Here is a 24,483-nt window from a genome sequence, read left to right on the forward strand (position 1 = left end):
TCCCCCGATTAGACTGTAAGCCCGTCAAACGGCAGGGACTGTCTCTATCTGTTGCCAACTTGTTCATTCCAAGCGCTTAGTACAGTGCTCTGCACATAGTAAGCGCTCAATAAATACTATTGAATGAATGAATAAATACGATTGACTGACTGACTGACCTTCCACTAGGCCCTGTTGCTTCTAACCCCTAGTTTCAGGCTAGGGGAAAAACAGGAGCAAGGGTTTGAAGGTGAGAGAGTCAGAAGTAGGTAGAGTTAAAAGGTGATCTTGGTAGGATTGAAGAGGCCTAAGTGGGGAAGAGCAGATGAAGGGAGCTGATGTGTATGATGGGAAGAACTGGTGGAGAGTCTTAAAGCTGACTGTGGAAAGTTTTTGCTTCCACCCCCTTCGCTCCACTAAATCCACCCTCCCCCAGGTCATCAATGACCTCCTCCTTGCCAAATCTAATGGACTGTACTAGCGACGTGGCCTGGTGGAAAGAGCTTGGGTCTGGGAGTCAGAGGATCTGTTCTAGTCCTGGCTCTGTCATTTACCTGCTCTGTGTCTTTGGGCAAGGCACTTAACTTCTCTGTGCCTCATTTCCCTCATCTGTAAAATGGGAAGTTAATATCTGTTCTCCCTCCTAATTAGAAGACTGTGAACCCCAAATGGGACAGGAACTGCATCCGACCTGATTATCATATATCTACCCCAGTGCTTAAAAAACACCACTATCATTATTATACCAATCCAACTTGACCTTTCAACAGCCTTTGACACTGTGGACCGTTCCCTTCTCCCCTATTTTTATTGATACAACTCTGGCAGTTTCTCAGTCTTCTTCTCTGACTCCTTTCCTCCTCTCACCTCCTAACTGTGGGAGTTCCACAGAGCTCTGTTCTGTGTGCCCTATTTTTCTCTATTTAGAGTTACTCCCATGGCTTCAGCTACAACCTCTGTGCAGATGACTCCCAAATCTATTTTGCTATCCACTCTCATGTCCTCTGCAATCTCACACTTCCTCCAGCGTCCAGGACATCTTTTTTTTATAATGGTATTTGTTAAGCACTTACTATGTGCTAGGCACTGTACTAAATGCTGGGGTAGATGCAAGCTAATCAGGTTGGACACAATCCCTGTCTCACACAGGGCTCACAGTCTTAATCCCCATTTTATAGATGAAGTAATTGAGGCACAGAGAAGTGAAGTGACTTGCCCTAGGTCACACAGCACAAAAGTGGTGGAGCCGGGCTTAGAATCCAGGTCCTTTGACTCCCAGGTCTGTGCTCTTTCCAATAGGCCAAGCTGCTTCTCCATGGATGTCTCACTAGCACCTTAAAAATGGAATGCTTCAAATCCACTCCTCTTCCTAACTTTCCCTTCAGAGTTGACAATTCCATCATCCTGTGTCTGAAGCCCTTAACCCCGACATTTATCCTTGACTCCTTGCTCTCGACTCTCACTTTCAATCCTTTGCTAAATCCTGCCAGATTTCCCTCAACATTTCCCAGATCTGCAGCATCCTCTCCATACACATGATCACCACCCTAGTTTTCAGATTGGGATCAACTTCCAGGTGATTTAAAAAAGCAGATACTTTAAAAGGCCATTTCAAAGATGTTACAGCTTTGAAAATAGCTAGGCTGTCATATAATTACCACCATAGCCCATTAAAATAAATTTTGGAGAATCAGAAAAAAATGCTTTAATCCGAACACGGACACAACTACCAAACCATAATGACCTTTTTACACAAGTCATTATTCAATCCCACACAGTACTAATCTAAATCCACTTTGCTCCCTGGATCATCTTCTTGAAAGTAGCTCAGCACACAACTCTACACTCCTAAAAACTTCTGATGCCTAACCATCCCTTGTCGTATCAATCCATCAATCCATCCATTTTGATTAAAGAGATGACCAAACTATATAATTTCACTAAATTATCTGTAATTATTAACCCTATAATTCCAAAATCCCTCTTCATCATCATGTTTGCTAAGCACTTGTTATGTGTCAAACACTAGGGTAGATGCAAGATGATCAGGTTGAATGCATTCTCTGTCTCCCAGGGTGCTCACAGTCTAAGCAGGAGGGAGAATAGGTATATAGATGAGGATATTGAGGCCCAGAGAAGTGAAGTGACTTGCTCAAGGTCACAAAGCAGACAAGTGGCAGAACTGAGATTAGAACCCAAGTCCTCTGATTCCCAGACTTGGGCTTTTTCTACTGGCTCATGCCGCTTCATTATCAAGAGAAGCAGCACGGTGTAGCGGCTAGAGCATGGGCCTGGGAGTCAGAAGGTCATGGGTTCTAATCCTGGCTCCGCCACATTCATTCATTCAATAGTATTTATTGAGCACTTACTATGTGCAGAGCACTGTACTAAGTGCTTGAAATGTACAATGTGGCAACAGGTAGAGACAATCCCTGCCCAGTGAGGGGCTTACAGTCCAATCGGGGGAGACAGAGGGGCAAAAACAAGACAACATAATAAGGATAAATAGAATCAAGGGGGTGTACACCTCATTAACAAAATAAATAGAGTAATAATATATACAAATGAGCACAGTGCTGAGGGGAGGGAAAGGGAGAGGGGGAGGAGCAGAGGGAAAGGGGGCTTAGCTAAGGGGACGTGAAGGGGGGAAGGGGGAAGGAGCAGAGGGCGGGGGGGAAGTAGAGAGGGAGCAGAGGGAAAAGGGGAAGTTCAGTCTGGGAAGGCCTCTTGGAGGAGGTGAGCTTTCAGTAGGGCTTTGAAGAGGGGAAGAGAGTTAGTTTGGCAGAGGTGAGGAGGGAGGGCATTCCAGGACAGCGAGAGGACGTGGCCCAGGGGTTGATGGTGGGATAGGCGTGAACGGGGGACCGTGAGGAGATGAGCGGCAGAGGAGCGGAGCATGCGGGGTGGACAGTAGAAAGAAGGGAGGTGAGGTAGGAGGTGGCAAGGTGATGGAGAGCCTTGAAGCCCAGAGTGAGGAGTTTTTGTTTCATGCGGACGTTGATGGGCAACCACTGGAGGTTTTTAAGGAGGGGAGTGGCATGCCTAGAGCGTTTCTGCAGGAAGATGATCCGGGCAGCAGAATGAAGAATAGACTGGAGTGGGGAGAGACAGGAGGAAGGGAGATCAGAGAGAAGGCTGACACAATAATCCAGCCAGGTTATTATGGAGTTTGTACCAGTACGATAGCCGTTTGGATGGAGAGGAAAGGGCGGATCTTGGTGATACTGTACTGGTGAGACTGGCAGGCATTGGTGACGGATTGGATGTGTGGGGTGAATGAGAGAGCTGAGTCAAGGATGACACCAAGGTTGCGGGCTTGAGAGACAGGAAGGATGGTTGTACTGTTCACAGTGACAGGGAAGTCAGCAAGAGGACAGGGCTTGGGAGGGAAGATAAAGAGCTCAGTTTTGGACATGTTGAGTTTTAGGTGGTGGGCAAACATCCAGGTGGAGACGTCCTGGAGGCAGGAGGAGATACGAGCCTGAAGGATGGGGGAGAGAACAGGGGAGGAGACGTAGATTTGGGTGTCATCTGCATAGAGATGATAGTTGAAGTCGTGGAAGCGAATTAATTCACCAAGGGAGTGAGTAAAGATGGAGAACAGAAGAGGGCCAAGAACTGACCCTTGAGGAATCCCTACAGTTAGAGGATGGGAGGGGGAGGAGGAGCCCATGAAGGAGACCGAGAATGAACAGCCAGAAAGATAAGAGGAGAACCAGGAGAGGACGGAGTCGTGAAACCAAGGTGAGATAAGGTATGGAGGAGAAGGGGATGGTCGACAGTGTCAAAGGCAGCTGAGAGGTCAAGGAGGATTAGGATAGAGTAGGAGCCATTGGATTTGCAAGAAGGAGGTCATGGGTGACCTTTGAGAGGGCAGTCTTGGTAGAGTGGAGGGGACGGAAGCCGGATTGGAGGGGGTCCACGAGAGAGTTGGAGTTGAGGAGAGAATTGGGTGTGAATTTGGGCAAGTCACTTCACTTCTCTGGGCCTCAGTTCCCTCATCTGTAAAATGGGGATTGAGTCTGTGAGCCCCATATGGAACAGGGGCTGTGTCCAACCTGCTTTGCTTATCAGTTGTGCTCATTGCTGTTTGACAGGTGAGAACATCTGTAGTTTCCCATTCCTCAAGGAGTATGCAATTCTGAGAAGACAGGTGAGTGTTGTGACAGCAGCTGCTTCGACCCTATGATTATTTTTTTAAGGTACTTGTTAGGCACTTATTATGTACCATGCGCTGTACTAAGTGCTAGGATAGGTACACGATAATCAGGTTGGGCACAGTTCCTGTTCCACATGGTGCTCACAGTCTAAATCAGAGGAACGAGGATTTAACCTCCATTTTACAGATGAAGTAACTGAGGCACAGAGAAGTGAAGTGATTTGTCCAAGGTCACACAGCAAACGAATGGTGGAGCCGGGATTAGAATCCAGGTCTCTGACTCCCAGGCCCATGCACTTTCCACTAGGCCATGCTAGTTCCCTAATGATATTCTTTCTGCTACCAAACTAAGGGCACAAAACAAATGACATTTCAGTTTACTAGTCCCCAGCTTAGACTCATCACTCTTCCCAAGCCTCTCTCCTAACTGTATCCCTCTCTCATGTCACCTGTCTCCAACGCTTTGCTTATGCTATTTTCCAGCCTGAAGTTCCCACCTCCCCCAAATCCAGCAGACCTCAGCCTTCCCTACCTTTAAAGCCCTCCTAAAACCCCACCTCCTCCAGCAATCCTTCCCCAATTTATTCCCAACACACACATTGGGTCAAATTACCCCAACAGTCACCTATAGTACTTATGTGTTCATTTATATCCGTCCTCAGCAGTTGGGTGTATATATATATATATACATCAAGAAAGCAGCATGGCTTAGTGGATAGAGCACGGGCCTGGAGTCAGAAGGACCTGGGTTCTAATGCTGCCTCCACTACTTGTCTGCTGTGTGACCTTGGGCAAGTCACTTGGCTTCTCTTGCCTTAGTTACCTCATCTGTAAAATGGGGAATAAATACTGTGAGCCATATGTGGGACACAGACTGCATCCAACCTGTTTAGCTTGTATCTACCGCAGTGCTTAGTACAGTATCTGGCACACAGTAAGCACTTTACCAAATACCATATTGTTCCTATTCCACTTTGGTAAATATTTTACGATTGTAAGCTCCTGGAGGATAGCAAATGTGTCTTGGGCTTCTGTTGTACTTTTCCAAGTACTTAGTAAAGTCCATTGCACTCAGTAGGTGTTCAATAAATACCATTACTACTAGATCAGTATCTGTAAAATGCCATAGGATCGTACAGACTCTAGACCGTAAACTCTTCCTCCAGACTAAAAGCTCCTTATGGGCAGGGAATGTGTCTACCAACTCTGTTGTATTCTACTCCTCTAAGAGCTTAGTATAGTGCTATGAACACATTAAGAATTCAGTAAATACGATTGATTGATTACTCTCCCAAGTGCCTTTGTATAGTGTTCTACACCCAATAAGCACTCAGTAAACACCACTGATTGACAGATTGATCTGTAAAAGTAGGGGGAGACAGTGCACCTTAGGAGGTCAGTTTGCTCGAGACCTATTTTCCCAGTAATTAAATGTGTTTCTGTTTCTGCAGAACTAGGGAGGATTCTGGAATTAGGGTAGGTGAAAACGGTGACAGTCCTGTATGCTCACTGTGGGCAGGGAACGTGTCTACCAACTCTGTTGTATTGTGCTCTCCCAAGCGCCTAGTACAGTATTCTTGCACATAGTAAGTGCTCAATAAATAGCATTGATGATGATGAAATAAGTGTTCAATAAATAGCACTGATGATGATGACATCAGAACATCTTGTTTTCTCAAGCAGATTCATATGGCACTAAAGATTAAAAGGGTACAATCTCCAATTAACACTAGATGGCAGTATCAATTATCAGGTGTCAAACCATCTTGGCAAAGAGGTATTTTCAGGCTTTTTTTTACCATCTTGACCATGTCCCTAGCTATAGTAGTAGTGAAATAAATGAAATTTATTTAGTACCCAAAGGATGGGATGCACTACCTGGAAAATACAACAGAAGGACTTGACACAGTTCCTGCCCACACAGAACTTAATAATGTTGGTATTTGTTAAGCGCTTACTATGTGCCGAGCACTGTTCTAAGCGCTGGGGTAGACACAGGGGAATCAGGTTGTCCCACGTGGGGCTCACAGTCTTAATCCCCATTTTACAGATGAGGTAACTGAGGCCCAGAGAAGTTAAGTGACTTGCCCAAAGTCACACAGCTGACAAGTGGCCGAGCCGGGATTCGAACCCATGATCTCTGACTCCAAAGCCCGGGCTCTTTCCACTGAGCCACGCTGCTTCTCTAACAGCGAAGACAGACCTAAAAATCTTGACAAATAGAGTAATCAGAATTTGTAATTGAACACACAACGAATTAAACATATATACACTAATTCTGAGGATCAGTGTAAATGAATACGTAAATCCTAGAGGTGGTGGTTGGGTTGATACTCCTGGGGCATTGGGAGTTAATCAGGCGTTGGCAGAGGTGGGATTTTAGGAGGGCATGATGTGACCTGGGGAGATTGGATATTGGGAGAATGGGTATTGATCAGAGAAGGCCTCCTGGAGGAGATGTAACTTCAGGGGGGGCTTTGAGGCTGGAGAGAACTGTGATCTGCTGGATTTAAGGTGAGAGGGAGTTCTAGGCTTGGAAAAAGGTATGGAGAGGGATGGGAGTGAGACCCAGTGAGTGGGTTGGCTTGAGAGGGGTCAGGAGGGTGGGTTGAGAGGGGGTGAAAGAGGAGAATGAATGAATGAGTGGGTAGGTGGATGGGTGATTCAGTATCTTGGAGTCAGTGGTGGGGATGGGTGTGAGAGGAATGGATAACCAATGGAGGTTAGTGGGGAGACGTTCTCAGGGCAATGTTTGGGAAGAATTACCCGGGCAGCAGAATGCGATGTGAACTAGAGAGGGAGGCCTATAAAAGGGTGGGACTGTCTTTATGGCAGCCACATGGTGGCCGACATTCCCCTCAACATTGTCCTCTCCCATTATCAACATTCCCATCTTGTCCTCTCCCCTGCAGCGGAGTGAGGAAGAGGCAGTGTCATGAGGTTTTCCCAACTTTTAGAATGTCGGCATTGGGGTGGTTGTGGCAGTGGCTGTGACCTTTGGATCCTGAACAGCCCTGCCTGGGTGGTAAGAAACATGAAACATTCTAGCACCTATAGAATTTATTCTGTCCACTTTGTATGTTGTTTTTCTATTAACTGTCACTTCACCTTTCGTTGTGTGTCTGTCACTAACTTTCTCCCCCTTATTTCTAGATGGTGAGCCCCTCCAGGTTCAAGGACCATGTCTAATTTTCATCATATTTTACTTCCCCCCAGCGCTTAGTTCAGTGTTTTGCTCACTGAGGGTGCTCAAGTACTTAGCAAAGTGTAAGTGCTTACCACATAGAAGACATTTAATAAATAGCATCATTATTACTACAAGGAGAGATTTGGTCTGTTGGATTAGGAGGGGGGGTAAATGCCAGGCCAAGGAAATGCTATGTAATTATAAATAGCAACCTATACTTTCAAAGATGACATTAGTTCATTGAGATTCTATCCACATTTGCTTATGTTTAAGACCTGTCTTCCAAATACTGTAAGAAAAAAAAGCCTGGACATTTCTTCCCATGATAATGTTTGTGTCTAGTACAACAAGTTATGAAAACACAAATTCTTAGCCACGGTAATGTTTCTGTAGCTAGAGACAGCATTCATTTAGCAGAATTGTGATCCACCGAAGGAGCAAAGAGTTAGGTTCTACTCCCATCTCTGCCCCTGGCCTACTGTGTAGCCTTGGCTAAGCAACTTAACTACCTAGGCCTCAATTTTCTCATCTAAAAAATGGGGCTAATAATCCCTGCCTCGCCATACTTTATGGGGATGTTGTGGGGATAAAATGAAATAACTGATATGAAAGCACTTAGGAAAATAAAAATACAAGATATTATCATCATCATCATTGTACTCTCCCACGTGCTTAGTACAGTGCGCTGCACATAGTAAATGCTCAATAAATATGATTGAATGAATGAATGAGTGAATTCAGCAAGACCTACAAGGAAATCCAAACACTCGGTACTAATGTTTGGTTTGTGAAGGAAGACATGCTAAGAGTCTTTTAATTTTTATCTAACTAATGCATTCACCTGTTTTTGATAGATATAAGGGTTGAGGAATTGGGTTCCTAGTTCCAGCTTGGAATCATGTGTATGCATCCAGGAAAGGGTATTTTTCCTTATTTAAATTGTAATATAATTTTCCATTTCAACCTCAATTCCAGCCGGAGCAAACCTGACTTTAAATATCTAGCTCATGTTTTTAGGTAAAGTAGATGTAACAATCTACTAGAGAGGTCTTGTCTTATGCTGTTGAGTCATCTTTGACCCATAGCGACTCCATGGACACATCTCTCCCAGAATGCCCCACATCCATCTGCGACTGTCTGGTATCTTAGCCACAGAGTTTTCTTGGTAAAAATATGGAAGTGGTTTACTGTAGCCGTTTTCCGCACAGTAAACTTGAGTCTCCGCCCTCGACTCTCTCCCGTGCCACTGCTGCCCAGCATAGGGGAGTTTTGACTTGTAGCAGATGGCCTTCCACTCGCTAGCCACTGCCCAAGCTAGGAATGGAATGGGTATGCCCCTGGTTGACTCCCCCTCCCGTCGCTGAGACTGCTAGAGTACTGGAAACTCTCCAGGTGCCGCCCTGAGAGGGGATTAGAGAGGTACCCACCCCCAATTCCTGTGTCACTCTCAGCTTATCCTAGGAATGTTGACATTAGCTTGTCAACCTGATTCAAGGGAAGTATGTCAGATTTCTCCATTCCTCTTTTCCCAACACCCCACTACTGCTGTCCCATAGCATCAGGGCAGTTCTCCAAAGTCCAGGGATGGCAATGGTAGGGAATGGCTGATAAGGCCATATCTAAGATCATCAGGTGCTAATTGTGCAACCTCTCACTGCAATCAGGAGTCATGGGCAAGAAAACCCTTCACACCTACTGCCTGTCCCTTCAAATTCAACATATTATTCTCAAGGGAAACTATGCTGAATTGTGACCAACACTATTACACATTTATCCTTCGTTAAATTGAAAACAGGAGTCATTAAGCAGCAGATAACATCCATTCAGGTTTTTAATTTTTTCAAACTACGAGGCAATTCACCTGTTGTGGATTCAATATCGGAGTATAACTGTGCAATGGCATAGTGATACCACATCTGTGGGCCTCAATCTCTAGGTTTCTCCATCAGAAAAATTGGGATAATAATGCTTGCTGGGAGTGTTCAGGTAGGAGATCAGGTGAAAAGACTACTAAGAAATTATTTTTTAACTTTCCCAGTGCTTTTTCAGAAGAAAAAAAAACCTGCCATAAAACTTCCGTATAATGAAACTAAAATGGCCAATACTGGGAGACTTGTTAATGGACGAGCCCACCTTCGAAAAGTAGGCTGTTATGGATTCGCTACCAGAAGGATTGCCGATGGAGAGCGGGGTGTTCTGGGAGAGATGTGTCCATGGTGTCGCTATGGGTCGGAAACGACTCGACAGCATAAAACAAGTGCCAATGAAAATTTCATTATGTGGATGAGAACGACACTGTTACAGAGACGTTTGGTAGAGAGTGTGTAGTTTGTTAATTAAATCTGTAAAGTCATGCAAAACATTTTGTATTAGAATTCTTTCATTTGGAGCATTTGATAAATCATTTAGAAGTATTAATGACTATATGTTTATTGAAGGCCCTCAACTCAATTTGATTAGAACTTATTAAGCTCCTTTCTACTTTTTATTAAGTCCTCCAACTAATCTTTTTCTTCTCTTCAAAGACCTCCTAAAATCCCATATCCTTCTCCAACCTACCCAGATTAAGTGGAAACATGAGGCTAATTAACACCCCTACCTCTAATTCCAGAGATCCCCATGCTCAGGCCACTTCCCAAGACAAGTTATTCAAAGCCTATACATAAAGTAAATATTTATTTATTGGCTTATTCTTTGTACGTGTCCATATTTGTAAGTGGGAAAATACATCCTACTCTATGCCTGAATTGTTTTAGTATGCAAACTCCTTTTGTTTTTTATCCGGTATGTCACTATGCCTACAAAAGCTTAATGAATATTATTTGGTAATCACATATTTTAGAGGTAGTTGAATCTTTTTTTTTTAAATGGAGGTTTTGGTTTTCAGTTTCGCAGAGCACATCATTCACTTTGTAGATTTTCGAAATGATTTCTGCCCATTTCTTTGTGAGGGGAGTTGCTGTTTTGTCTTTAAGAGTAATAGTAAAGCTCCCAACACTAATTTTCTCTTTAACAGTATAATGAAATAGTGCTGTACTGCCCCCTCTGCCATTATAACCTCTGAGTCTTACCACTGTTTGGAGGCAAAACCCTCCAAGTCTCCCATTCAACTTCTAGACATCAGGTGCTCCTTCAATTCAAGTTTTCTTTGGATCACGAGACGGAAGATCTATTCTGTCCATTTCTTTCTCTTTCATTTACATAAAAATCCAAATCCTTCTTCTTCAAAATTCCAAATGAGGGCAATTATGATGAAAAAGGCACTAAATTTTGTTCCTTTTGATCTTTTATATCAAATACTTAGAACAACACCAAAATTTTATTTCTTTTAAATATTGTCATATTTAAACTTCTAGGAAATATTCATACATGCAATCTTTAGATAAACTGCATTCAACTCATTTAATAGAAAATAAGGAAATGAATTAATTAGCACATTATTTAAAATACTTAGTGCAACTGCTCCTGTGAACTAATCCAGGTACTTGGAAGACAATTACACTGAGTTTTAATATCACTGCCAACCTATTCTTGTGTGCCTTATGCCAAATACTATTGTTTTTTTATTGACCACATTCACCAGAATATATGCATATGAAAAAAACTGAGGCGTTTATCATCAGGATTACCCTAATAGCATTAAGAGATTATTTTTAAAATTTCCTTGGAAGAAAATTCACTTAAATGAGATTACTTATTACTTGACTGATTTCCTATCATGCTTGTATGTTTAGGAGTTCATGAGAGTATAAAGTTTGGGGGAAAAAAAGCTTGATTTTTATACCTTAATGATTTTAAATAAAAGAGAAGTCTTACATTTGTGTATCATTTGTTCTGAGCAAGTTAAGTCGATGTTCTGGTGAGGAGAGATAACGCTTTTTTGTCCCTGTTGGTAGCCCCCTGGTGTTGCCATTAGTTGCTCATTACTTGCAAACAAATAAACAATTAACTCCTCATGCCTCTTGGTGGGAGAGTCTTCATTGACATGCTAAAACTTTCTAATACAGGATTTTAATTAGTGCCCTTCTAAATCCAATCTCCTTGTCAGCACAGCTATAAGGTGGACTTGCAAAACCACCTCCAGTCAGTATAGGTGGTGCTAAGCAACTGAGGCTGAAGGGGGAAAGATGGCAAGGAGTACATCCCCGTGTACAGCTAACACAAGGATGTCTCCCACTCTTCAGAAAGGGGCCTGTTTGGTGGAAAACAAACCGTCACCTTGTCCATTTTCAATTGACAGCATTTTGGGATCGGACCAGAAGAAAGATTGCATTCCTTCGATTAAATCTCGCGGGCTGTGGACAGATTCCAGTGATGGTTTGGGTATGTCAACAGCTCACTCATGTATTTTCTTCATAACAGTTGAGTTGTTTAATTGGACTTATGACTCTTTTTAGCATAACTACAATATTTAACCACCCTGCTGCTGAAACATATGGGTGAGGTCTTGTTCCCTAGATTACCACCAGTCAAATTGTGAGTCTACTGACTTCTTTCCATCCTGCTGACATAAAGTTGTAGTGTGGGTTGGTCTGGGCTGAATTTTATTAAAGTGGAAAATGGAGTTAAGGTCATGCTGAGGGATGAAAAGAGATGGAGATCTCTACAGGCTGGTTGTCTTTGGAGGACTATATGCTGTGTGAAGCTTTTTAAAATGAAATCAATGGAGCAGGCTAGGTGAGTTGCAGGAGAGAAAGGCAATGAAATAACTAGGCACCTCTCTGACTGGAGTGTTATAGCCCAAGCAGCATTTTATCTCCAGGAGTGTCATGAGCTGGTGACACTTGGGGTACTCTTCAAGTCTTCTTGTTAAATGACATGCTTATAGATGCAAATGATATATTTAATGCAGGATTTGGTATTTATTTGTTAAACTGCTAAAGATCCTTTCTCTTCCCTTCCCCCAACCCCACCAGTGACAGTTTGTAACGATCTCAAAACCCCTGAACTGTAGGCCTGGAAACTTAATTTCTCTTATCTTTCTGGTTTTAGGGGAAAATGGAAGTCCTTGTGTGTATATCCCTCTCATTCCTTATGGGATCTCATTCTCCCATAGTCTAGGCTATCCAATGCCAGAAAAAAGGATTTTGAAATATGAAAAGTATTTTTCAGCCTCAGAAAGACTGTCTTTTAAAAGAGAGCTAAGCTGGTACAGAGGCAGAAGACCAAGAACTGCTTTCACCAGAAACCAGGTAGGGATTTCATTCACCTGTTATATTCAAGGAATAATTTACAGGGGCACCGGGCAAGAGAGTGTGGATGAATCTGCTCCATCTATCACCCCAGATATTCATCTTGCCAGCAAGAGAATATACTTGGCCCTCCCTACCTCACCTTTCAGCTAAAATCTCATGAATAGGGGCAACCCCATTCTGTTCCCATGTTGAGGGAATGACAATCCCCTGGGTGAGTAGCCCTGTTTAAGGATGCAATGTCTTCCCCTCACCAGTGGCAAGGGGCCGGCCAGAAAGGGTGCCCGACTCCATCTTCATGTGTGGAAGGTGGAAGAGATTGCTTCCGTGTAGGAATAGAATCTCACCCTCAGCAGCGTCATCTTTGAACATGAATGATACATTTATAGTTATTGGGTTCATTTCATCATAAGGTGAAGAAGCTTTGTTAATGAAACACTCTGATTTTCTTACCCTCGATTAACAGAAACAGATGCAGCAAATGTTCAAAAATACAATTAGCCAGAATACTTGGGAGTCCAGTCCGGATTAGTGTCTCCTTCAAGGTTTGCAGCCCTGTGGGGAGCTTGCTGGTGCCCATGCCCACTCAGGTCAGAGAGGACAAGCCGGGGGTTCTTTTAACCTTGGTTTCTGGGTCTAAGTACCACAGCAGTGCCACCAAGTTGCACTTTTCAACACTGGTAACACTTGGTCCTTGAAGTAAAGCATCTTTGTCTCTTCCATCCTCCTCTGGTCTCACTAGCTTGAACCAGTAGGCCAGCAACCGGTCCTCAGAGCTGAATTAAAGGGAATGTTGGTCAAGTTATGGCAGTCATTAAGTGCTTGCTATGTGCTAAGGCTAATTATATTAAACCCAATTAAAGGACATTTCTGCATAACTGAGTTTTTTTATAGCCCATTTAATAAAAAGATGCCTGCCACCATAGGAATAGATATTTAATTTGTTCTACCCTTTACTGTGCCCCAGACTGTACTGTAGCTTCACTACAATTGGGCAAAACACCTCCAACTGGGGAATAGGCTAGACCTTTCCCCTCTTGTCCCATCAAACTCCAAACTGAACTGTGAGCAGGTAACCCAATGCTGGTATTTAGGCAGAAGACAGCAATAATAATATTGTGGTATTTGTTAAGCACTTACTATTTGCCAAGTGCTGGAGTAGGTACAGTATAATCTGCCTTATGCTCTCTGCAGTGTCAATTATAGTATGTAGTGGTTTTCATATCAATCAACGGTATTTATTGAATGCTTACTGTGTCCAGAGCACTGTACTAAAGCAACTGGGAAAGTACAATACAACAGAATTAGTACACTACAGCAGTTGTATTGTGAGCCCCATATATTATATTTAAATAGGTGTTGATTTATTCACTGTACATATCAAACACAGTTGTCCCAGAAAACTATGGGAAAACTGATTCTTGTGGATGAAGAGCTTGGATAGAAGAACTCTGTTATGTCTATAGGGGATTTGTTTTGTGAAAGTCTTGTGATTTGTAAGTTGACAAACTAAGTAATCTTTTAATACATTTTTCATAGATTGAAGTGTTGGAGAATGTCTTTAGAGTAAACTCTTACCCTGGTATTGACGTCAGAGAAGAATTAGCTCAGAAATTGGATTTGGAGGAAGACAGAATACAGGTGACTTGAGAATGTATTACATGAAACATTTTATTTCTTTACTGGCAAGACTAGTGAACAGAATGTGATGCAACTAGCATTAATAGTTATTCCTTTACATTGCAGAATCCTTATGAATTATAATAAAGTTCAGTATGTATTTCTGCTGATATTGCTCACCTTTTAGACCTATCACTGATTACATAATTTTTTTTAAAGTTTTAATAGAAATCTCCCAGAAAAATGAATGTTGTTTTTTTTTAAGGGTTTGCTTTTTTTTCTTCTCTAATTCTAGATCTGGTTCCAAAATCGGCGGGCAAAACTGAAAAGATCACATAGGGAAAAACAGTTTTTGATGGTAAAAAATAATTTCACTGCAAATTGAGTGGAATAGGAAGAATAAAGAAAGTTTGCAATTGTATTTCAGTAATAGAAAACCAGCAATCCCTGGAAATGTTGTGATGCTGAAGTAATGAAGTATTGTGTTCTGCATTTAGTTTGGAATTCTTACTTTTCCTGAAAAGTGAAAAATAATGAATCTTATAACAATGCATGTTATAATGGGGCACTTCCTATTTTGTCTTAAAAGACTGCCTATTTTAATAAACATGTTTTGAAAAGTCTATAATTCTTACTTTGAGTAATAGTGATGTTACTGACTGGCCTCATTTAAAATGAATGGGTCATATGTGACTATGACCTGATGTTGCAGAAATGGACATCATTTTCATCAGATTTTTATTAAAAGAAAGCTCTGTGCTTTCTGTGTTAGTGTTGCCCATCTGGACACCGGTTATTTCTATAACCTGATTTATTAAGATATTGTTTCTCTTTAATTTTTGATTCAAAAGAGACTACTTTTAAACCAATAAAAAATAAACTCCAATAACCTGCTCTGCACATAAGTGCCCACTAAATGCCATTGAGTGATTAATAAAGATTTTTTTTATCCCCAAGAACATGCATCAAATATGCTATAATATAAAAAGAGGAAAGAGAACAGCCACTGTCTATATCTGGATAATGAACATTCTAGTGTATTGGAAACAACTAAACTGAAAACAAATGGAAAGCAATCTTTTTCTAATACTTAGTTTTATAGTGTGTTGCACTTCTTTTCATGTAAGTTCCAGCTTTGTCTAGCTTACATGGTCTCAGTTCAATGATTGCTCATCATTCAAAAAGAATGAACCTTATTCTCCCAGGAGCGGGCAGCTATATCCCAATAGAAGCTGCCCTCAATCTGTTTTGGATGTTTTTCACACAAAAGGGAAAGCACCTCTCCTCCTCTCCGACTTTGCTGTTGCAAAGACTTGTATTGTCCCAGCCTAGGGTATGCCCTCATTCAACTCAGAATGGCACTCAACACTGCTTAATAAGTACTACTTCATCTATTCCTTGGGGTAGCCAGGAGCGGAGTGGTTGTTAAGATAACAGGCGATAATCCTGCCTCCTGCTCCAGTCATGTATTGAAGGCACTCTTCTCCTCTAAACGTGTGTACCCAGCAGGGGAGATTTTCTCACTTCCCCTTCCCCCACCAGCAGCAGTAGCCAAGTAATCAATAAATATCACTTGACTGATTGATCAGGGCTTATTCTGGGTCAAAGGGCCAGGGATTTCTGAAAGGGAGGCTCAGCAGAATGAGCTGAGACCCCAGCTGCAGAGCTTGGACACCCAGCCTAGGCAATCATGCTTCTAAGAGTGGACAGAGAATGTTAATCCCTCCTATACTTGGTGTGCCTGCTTAGGCAGCAGGTGTGGGTTAGATGTGCACCTGTTGCCAAGGCAGGAGTGGAGAGAAGATACAGTACATTTGTGTGCAATTATAGCAGCAGAGTTGTGCACTGCCCCCCACCCCTGGTTTTCTTCATTCCTTCCCCACTCCCTCATAGCCAGATGAAAATATCTCTAGCCGGCTGTTCAGCAAAGTGCTAAAAATAGCAGTTGGGTGGGGGGGTGGAATGCACAATCAGGACCAGGACATGGGCATAAAAATGCCAAGGCACAGCTTTACCAATCAGACAGATCTTTCCAAAAATTATTGCTCTTTGAATTTCTTTGCATGTCTACAAAAAAACTGCCATATAGTTGCTTTTTAAATGGTATTTAAGCTCTTACTATGTGGCTGGCACTATACTAAGCCTTGTGATAGATACAAGCTAATCAGGTTGGACACAGTCCATGACCCACATGTGGCTCACAGCCTTAATCCTTTACATATGAGGTAACTGAGGCACAGAGAAGTGAAGTGACTTGCCCAACGTTACCAGCAGACAAGTGGTGGAGTAGGGATTAGAACCCAGGGCCTCTGACTTGCTTGAACATATGGAAACAGAAAACCTCAATGGAGTTGCATACCATACATCTCTTGAGCTGTGTTAATCATGGAGCAGATTTCATCTACTACCTTTCAGTTGTTTACCCCATGTTTTTATGAGAGATTTGTTCCCAGGCACCACCCACCTTACCCATAAGTGAAGGTACCTGTATGTTGCTTTGCCTGCTAATAAATTTCTTTTAGAGTCTCCAGTCTCCAGTGGCAGAAAAGTGGACACTGTTGAAAAATATCTTCAGGGTTATTACTAGGAAATAGATTAACTGGACAGGTAAATCTCCATTGGTATCTTTCACCTCTACGATTCTGTGGCTGAACTGACATAGAAGACAGAGTATGATGAAAAACTGGGGACTTCAAAAAAAAAAAAAGAAAGTTCCCTTTACCCCACTCAGTCAAAGAAATGTATCAAATAGCCTGTTGATATCTAATATAACAAATTTATAGAATGCATTTATTTTGCCAAAATGCTTCAACATTAGTTATCTCATTTTGGCCTCAAAGCATCCTCAAAGCAAAGAGAGAGACAGGTAATAATCTCATTTTACAAATAGGAAACTGAGGCCCAGAGAGTTTAAGTGTGTCCAGTCTGGTTTTCTTCCAGAAACCAGAAACTTAGTAGAGTGCTTGGCACATAGTAAGCACTTAACAAATACCACAATTATTATTATTATTATCATAAGCTCTTTATTGGGCAGGAATTATGTCTACCAACTCTATTATATTGTACTCTCCCAAGTGCTTAGTACAGTACTCTGCATGCAGTAAGTGCTCAACAATAACATTGATTGATTGATTATCATTATTATTATTATTATTATTATTGAGTGACCCACCCAAGGTCACACAACAGTCTAATAGCCACATTGGGACTAAAATAAGCAGAGTTGAATTTAAACACAGTTCTTATCAGTCCAGACTGACTTTACTAGGGACTGATCCTTGATAAATCATCATACTTCATATTTTCTGGGTTATTCATTCATTCAATCATATTTATTAAGTGCTTACTGTGTGCAGAGCACTGTACTAAGCACTTGGGAGAGTACAGTACAACAGTAAACAAACACATTCCCTCCCCACAACAAGCTTACAGTTTAGTGGGGGAAGGCAGATATTAATAGAGAAATAGAGAAGCAGCATAGCATAGTGGCAAGAGCCTGGGCTTGGGAGTCAGAGGTCGTGAGTCCTAATCCCAGCTCCACCACATGTCTTCTGTGTGACCTTGGGCAAGTTGCTTCATTTCTCTGAGCCTCAGTTACCTCATCTGTAAAATGGGGATTGAGACTATGAGGCCTATGCGGGGCAGGGACTGTGCCCAGTCTGATTTGCTTGCATCCACCCCAGTACTTAGTACAGTGCCTGGCACATAGTAAGCACTTAACAAATACCACAGTTATTATCCAGCATTTAGTACAGTGCCTGGCACATAGTAAGTGCTTAATAAATGCCATTATTATTATTAATAATAATATAAATAAATTACAGATATGTATATAAGTGCTGTGGGGCTGGGAGGGGGGAAGAACAAAGGGAACAAGTCACGGCAATGCAGAAGGGAGTGGGAGAAGAGGAAAGGGAGGGCTTAGTCAGGGAAGGCCTCCTGGAGGAGATAGACTTTCAATAAGGCTTTGAAGGGGGGGAAAACTCAGGGATTTTCCCTAGGGAGCAGCAGTTTCATGGGAGAAATCACCAAGCATTAACATTAAGGGAAAAAAAAGCTGCAAAACCATGATTTCCCCTCTCCCCCTTCTGTTATTTGTCCCTACCATTCCTTGGACCACAATTTGTCGCAGTTCTCTACGGGTGAGGTTCTTAACACAAATAAACTAGTTTTACCTCTGCAGGATCTCCTTTGTGCAATTGTATCCACACAGTCTGGTGGGTGAGGTAAGAGGACATAGTCTCTGAAATCACAGGGAACCAAAACCTCTCCAACAGTTCACCTCTTGTAAAAACCAATCTCTCTCTGTCTCTCTGTCTCTCTGTCTCTCTGTCTCTCTCTCTCTCTCTCTGTCTCTGTCTCTCTCTCTCTCTGTCTCTCTCACACACACACAGCTGTTAACAAGGTCTGCAGTAAAGAACATAATTTAGGGATAAACATAACAAAGCTCAGACTGTCCTCCATGGACTCTTTGTTTTGAAAAGGCTTACCACAGGCCCTTGGGGGAAGGGGACTGCAGGAAGGTGATGCTAACCCTAGTAGTAGACACGAATCTCTTAACCCCCAGTGGGGTGGGGAGCAAGAAATCATCTCTTAGGAGGTAGGACTTGGGAACTCCAGGGCTGAAGGACAGAGCTCTGTTGCTTTTCTTCTCTGGATTTCAGGTGAGCCTATCTGAGTTGAGGCATGTTTATGTTATTTTTTTGTTTGGTTTTATTTGTTTTGAGTTAAAAAAAAGAACCAGAACTTCTTCTCATTCCACCAACAAAGGATCGGTTGCTCACCTTATTTTTCTCATATTTTCCCTGAAACCAACTGTGATCATGTGAGTCAGGATCAACTGTGTATATTTTTGTAGGGGATTTTTTAAATGTTTTTTGTTTTTCTCCTGGTTTTTACTGAAAGTGGAAAAGACCCTCCCCAACCCTTACTAAACTACTCTATCCTACTCGATGATGGCTTACCAAATACATGGCCACAAACTGCACCTATCCTCCCTACCAGCTTTCTTGCAATGTATGCCCCTAGGCAGAGGGGATCAGGGTGAGAATGTGTGGATAGCTCAGTGCAAACCATCACCACTACTGGAAAAAAACAACAATTCAAGCACACGTCCTGCTAGGGTTGGGGCATAACTTTCCCCTCTAAATCATTAGTATCTCAGCAATTTCACCTCAAATGGCAAAAAGGCCAGAAAAGGTGTTTTTGTTCCTGGTATTTTTAAGTGCTTACTATGTGTCAGGCACTGTACTAAGCACTGGGGTAGATGCAAGATGATTGTGTTGGACACAGTCCCTGTCCCAAATGGGTCTCACAGTCTGAATCCCCATTTTACAGATGAGGTAAAATCTATCAGCCCCATAGCACTTATGTACCGATCCATAATTTATTTATATTAAGGTCTGTCTCCCCCTCTAGACTGTAAGCTTGTCAGGGTACGTATCTACCAATTCCATTATATTGTACTCTCCCAACTGCTTAGTACAGTGCAAGGCACAGAGTAAGCACTCACTGAATATGACTGCTTGGTTGGTTATCATATTTGGAACAGAATCTGCACTTCGTTGACTCTAAGCTTTAGTAAGCTGAATTCTCAAAAGGCCAAGAATTCCTTGGTAAAAGGTGTTCTTAAAACAAAACTGGTCTTGATGGGACTGAGACTGTTGGCTAGAAAAAATGGATTTCAGTCCTTCAGTTCTAAAAAAGCTCCCAGTCCTCTAGACTGTAAGCTCATTGTGGGCAGGGAGTGTGTTTTTTGATGCATTTTACTCTCCCAAGAGCTTAATACAGTGCTCTGCACACAGTAAGTGCTCAATAACTATGACTGAATGAATCAGAAATACTTATATTGTTCCTGTGAGTAAATGCCCTAGATTTCTGCTAGTGGGTATGGTATGAGCTATTAGGTAAAATAGGTTCCTTGGTGGATTAAGGAAGGTTCTTATCCTAATTTTATAGGAGAGGAAACCTGGGAAGAAATCACATTGCGCAAAGCTCCAAGCTGGTCAGTGAAACAGCAGGAATTCAAACCCTGGGGTCCTGACTTCCAGCCTCTTCTCAAAGTGGAATGTGGATGTTCTTAAAATGTGCCTTTTACGTTTGCAAAGTTACCAAGGGAAAAGAAGATGTCAAAGGCAATCGGAGTTCCTTAACTTCAGAGAGACTATTTCCTGCGGCTAGGCTCCCATTTAGGATGACCATTCATCTGATTTCACCAGTGCTTAGAACAGTGCTCCACTGTTTAGAACAGTGCTTGGCACATAGTAAGCACTTAACAAATACCATTATTATTATTATTATTATTATTATCTGATCAGTTTTCAACCTTCTCTTGTTGGTTTTGATTCCATACTGAGCACTTTTTATGTCCAGTTTTCATTTTTTGAACCCGAGCCTCCTTCCACCACAGTTTGGTTGCTACACACTGGCCTGGAAGTGGAACGTGAATTCTCTGAAGCAAGCGGGGAGCACAGGAGTCTCCCTGGAGAAATGTTCTAGGATCGCATGCACTCCACATACTCTGCAAATCAGCACTTGTGACATAATCACATCACTGCATGCCTGATGCGATGTGTGTGATGACACGGGCATCTCCTTGTTTGGTAAATGGGAGGACCATCAATGGCCATTCTATTCCCATTCCATCTAGTTGGTGTGCCTACCCCAAATCACGAATGAACTCACTGTGCCTAATTCTCAGTTCTTCCCTTTCTGACCCTTTGCTAGCATCCTTCCATCTGCCTAGAATTCCCTCCTTCTTCAAACACACCAGACCAATTTAAAGTCCTCCTAAAAACCCCGATCCTTCAGCAGGCATCCTCTGATTAATCTCCTCCTACTAGATCATGTCAATCCAACAACTGCCTTTAGTACTTGTATTTAGGCACCTATCTTCAGCACTTATGTATATCTCATTTTATGCGAGGCAGCATGATATAATGTGTACAGCACAGATCTAGGAGTTGAAGGACCTGAGTTCTAGTCTCATTTCTGTCATTTGTCTGCTCTGTGACCTTGGATATGTCATTTAACCTCTCTTTGCTTCAGTTTCTTTGTCTACAAAAGGGGGATAATAATACTCATTCACAGGAATACTGTGAGGATTAAAAGGACTTAAGTAATGTAAAAGTGCTATATAAAATCCAAGTATTATTATGTTAATTTACACTTATTTACTGTTGGAGTGTTGTCCTTTGTTCTGCTTATACTATTTATAAACAATTTGAAATACTTATCTCCATCTTATAGAGGACAAAACTGACATTCAGAGATTGCATCTCTTCTAACCAATCTTCTTACTCTTTGGAAGTGTTACACACTAGTTGTGTCTGCACAGGGCAAGACATATTTTCAGGGGAGGATTTCTCGTGACAAATTCCTACTGTGACCTGAATCTACATAAGACAAATTTCTCCTTACTCTGGATTCAAAGCCTGTAGGGAGAGCTACATGCCTCGAGGGAAACATTTTAGAACCCTAATTCTAACCCTAACTAGGAGAACCCTGCCCCATATAGTACTCCCCCATCTGATGGACAAAATGAATATATTGTAACAATGACACAATAAGCGCTCAATAAATACATTTGAAGGAATGACAGATTTCCAAGCCTTGCCTTGGACTCTAATATACCCAGCCCCGCTTACTTGATTTGTGAGTGGGGGAAGGGAGTGAAACTTTTTATTTTCAAGTTTCAGGGAGAGGGGATGAGAGGAATATTTGTTAAAATGCCTCAGGGGAAAAAAAGTGTTAGAAAAGATAAAATTAGGAGATGAGTAGTCGGCATTCAAAATTGAGGTTGTTTTCATTTTTGCTTCAGTCTCACAGTCCTCCTAAAACTTCTACTCAGTAGGCATCACCCTTTTCTAGACAACAGTATTCCAGGATCATGGGTATCAATCAATCAATCATTGACCAATAGTACTTATTGAGTGCATACTATGTACACAGCACTATATTAACTGCTTGAGAGTGTACAGTACTAAAGAGTTAGCAGACCTGTCCCTTGCCCATAACGAGCTGGTATGCTATGACTCTCCCAGCCTTCAGCTGTTTTGCCCCATGTTCTGTTACTTGCACTTTACCTAGCATCTTTAAACTTTTCCTCTGCCCCCCTGTTGCCAATTGCCCCATTTCAAGTCACTATTTAGCAGCTGTTTGGGAGGCAGATTTTCATCCATATTACACACATCTTCTTGCCCCTCAAAGCTGTGCTGAGGAAAGCACAATTTCAATGCCAGTAAACTAACTTGTTTGTGATCCTGCAGTGTCATTTGATGTTGAATAGTGGTGTGTGGTGAATTTTCAAATAAATCATGAAGAAGATTGGGCTCAGAGGAGCCAGGAGTCAGAGTCCTCTTTTCTACTCAGTAGGCTATTGACAAGTAATCAGTGAAGCTCTGCACATGCACTCAGCTATTTTATTATAGAGTTGTATTTATAAGATGGCTTTGGGGACACAAGAAAACAAAAGAGCATTGGGAGCATCAAAAGGTGGGATGAGTTCACATAACATGATGTGGGATTGCCATATCCAGTCTCAACTACTGAATCAGCTTGCTGACCTCCTTACCCCCTGCCTCTTCTCTCTCCAGTCCATACTTCACTCTGCTTCCCGGATCATTTTTCTAAAAAAAAGAGTTCTGCACTCATCTCCCCACTCCTCAAGTGCCTCTAATGGTTACCCAGCCATCTCAGCAGTAAGCAGAAACTCCTCACCACCGGATTCAAGGCAATCAACTCTCTTCCCTTTACTTATCCTCACTTTTCTCCCATTACCCAGTCCATCCATTTTGCCCATCTAATACCAGCCTACTCAGTGTTTCTCACTCACCACACCCACACCCTCTGTAGACCCCTTGTTCATGCCCTCACTTCTGCCTGGAACCCTCTGCCCTTACATATTGGTCAGACCAGCACTCTCCCATTTTTAAAGCCCTATTCAAGTCACATCTCCTCCAGGAAGCCTTCCCAGACAGAGCTCTCATCCATCCCACCCTATTTCCCCCTCCTACTGCCTCTTCCATTCACTTAGTCTCAGCCCCAATTACTGAGGCACCCTCCCTGGCCCACCCCAACCAACCCAATGGCACTTATTTACATATCCTGGTACTCATTTGTTTCCCCTGCCTGTAATTTGTTTTACTGTCTGGCCCCCACCTTTAGACTGCAAACCCCTTGCGGGCAGAGATTGTGTCTACCAACTCTTGTACTCTCCCAAGTGCTCGGTACAGTGCTCTGCACAAAGTAAGTCCTCAATAAGTACAATCGATGGGTTAGATGGTATAATTGAGCCACCTTGGTCCAAAGAAAATAAGTATAATGAGTACATATTTTAATAAAATATATGAAATAAAGAGGCATTTTATTGAAAAGCGCTATTGCCACATGGCTGGTCATGCACCATTTAACTTGCATTCCCTGACTAGATACAGGAAGCAGCGTGGCTTAGTGGAAAGAGCACAGGCTTGGGAGTCAGAGGGTCATGGGTTCTAATCCCAACTCTGCCACTTGTCTGCTATGTGACCTTGGGCAAGTCACTTAACTTCTCTGGGCCTCAGTTATCTCATCTGTAAAAATGAGGATTAAAAAAAAATGTGAGCCCCACATGGGACAATCTGATTACCCTGTATCTACTCCAGCGCTTAGAACAGTGCTCTGCACATAGTAAGCGCTTAACAAATACCATAATTATTATTATTATATGTCTCTAATATTAATAATAATAATGTTGGTATTTGTTAAGCGCTTACTATGTGCAGAGCACTGTTCTAAGCGCTGGGGGAGACACGGGGGAATCAGGTTGTCCCACATGGGGCTCACAATCTTAATCCCCATTTTACAGATGAGGTAACTGAGGCCCAGAGAAGTTAAGTGACTTGCCCACAGTCACACAGCTGACAAGTGGCAGAGCTGGGATTCAAACTCATGACCTCTGACTCCAAAGCCCATGCTCTTTCCACTGAGCCACGCTGCTTCTCAATCATATTGCTGCTAATCATATTGACTATGATTAGTCAGTGATGCTGATGGACTTGTTCAAGAAGCAGCATGCAACACCTCTGGTGGAGATTTCACAACCATATAGAAAGCTGGGCAACATCACAACTTTGTACAACTTCAATTAGGCCTGAAACTTGATGCCATGTTGCCTCCACTTTCTGGTTAACAGCCTTCCGGGACATAAGTCCTTGTTCTGGTTTTCTACTTCCTTGTCTTTTAGAGTATCAGTTGGCCATGCACCGCCTAGATCACAGTATTGCATTCTTTGTAGTAGTAATAGTATTTATGATGTGCTTGCTGTGTGCAGGTCATTGTACTAAGCAATGGGAAAGAATACACAGTGG

General features: G+C 42.3%; 1 protein-coding gene and 1 non-coding gene across 2 annotated transcripts; one reads left to right on the top strand and one right to left on the bottom strand.

The window, feature by feature from the left end:
- Window positions 1-8,597: 8,597 nt before the first annotated feature.
- Window positions 8,598-8,735, bottom strand: LOC114806783. The gene has a single exon (XR_003754845.1). It is a non-coding gene; the product is annotated as a small nucleolar RNA SNORA7 (small nucleolar RNA).
- A 2,756-nt stretch (window positions 8,736-11,491) lies between these two features.
- Window positions 11,492-14,522, top strand: HESX1 (HESX homeobox 1). The gene is made up of 4 exons (XM_003430964.2): window positions 11,492-11,648; window positions 12,318-12,517; window positions 14,057-14,158; window positions 14,433-14,522. Exons 1-4 carry the CDS (start codon window positions 11,492-11,494, stop codon window positions 14,520-14,522), a joined length of 549 nt encoding a protein of 182 aa, XP_003431012.2.
- The last annotated feature ends 9,961 nt before the right edge of the window (window positions 14,523-24,483 follow it).

Source organism: Ornithorhynchus anatinus, chromosome X1 (assembly GCF_004115215.2).
Source record: "Ornithorhynchus anatinus isolate Pmale09 chromosome X1, mOrnAna1.pri.v4, whole genome shotgun sequence".
NCBI classification, from domain to species: Eukaryota; Metazoa; Chordata; class Mammalia; order Monotremata; family Ornithorhynchidae; genus Ornithorhynchus; species Ornithorhynchus anatinus.

Bases quoted from the DNA above. Each gene is read 5' to 3' on its own strand.
- HESX1 (XM_003430964.2), top strand. From the start codon at position 11,492: ATGTCTCCCACTCTTCAGAAAGGGGCCTGTTTGGTGGAAAACAAACCG. The intron at 11,649-12,317 runs GTATGTCAACAG...TTCTGGTTTTAG, and splicing joins AGATTCCAGTGATGGTTTGG to GGGAAAATGGAAGTCCTTGT. The intron at 14,159-14,432 runs GTGACTTGAGAA...CTCTAATTCTAG, and splicing joins TGGAGGAAGACAGAATACAG to ATCTGGTTCCAAAATCGGCG.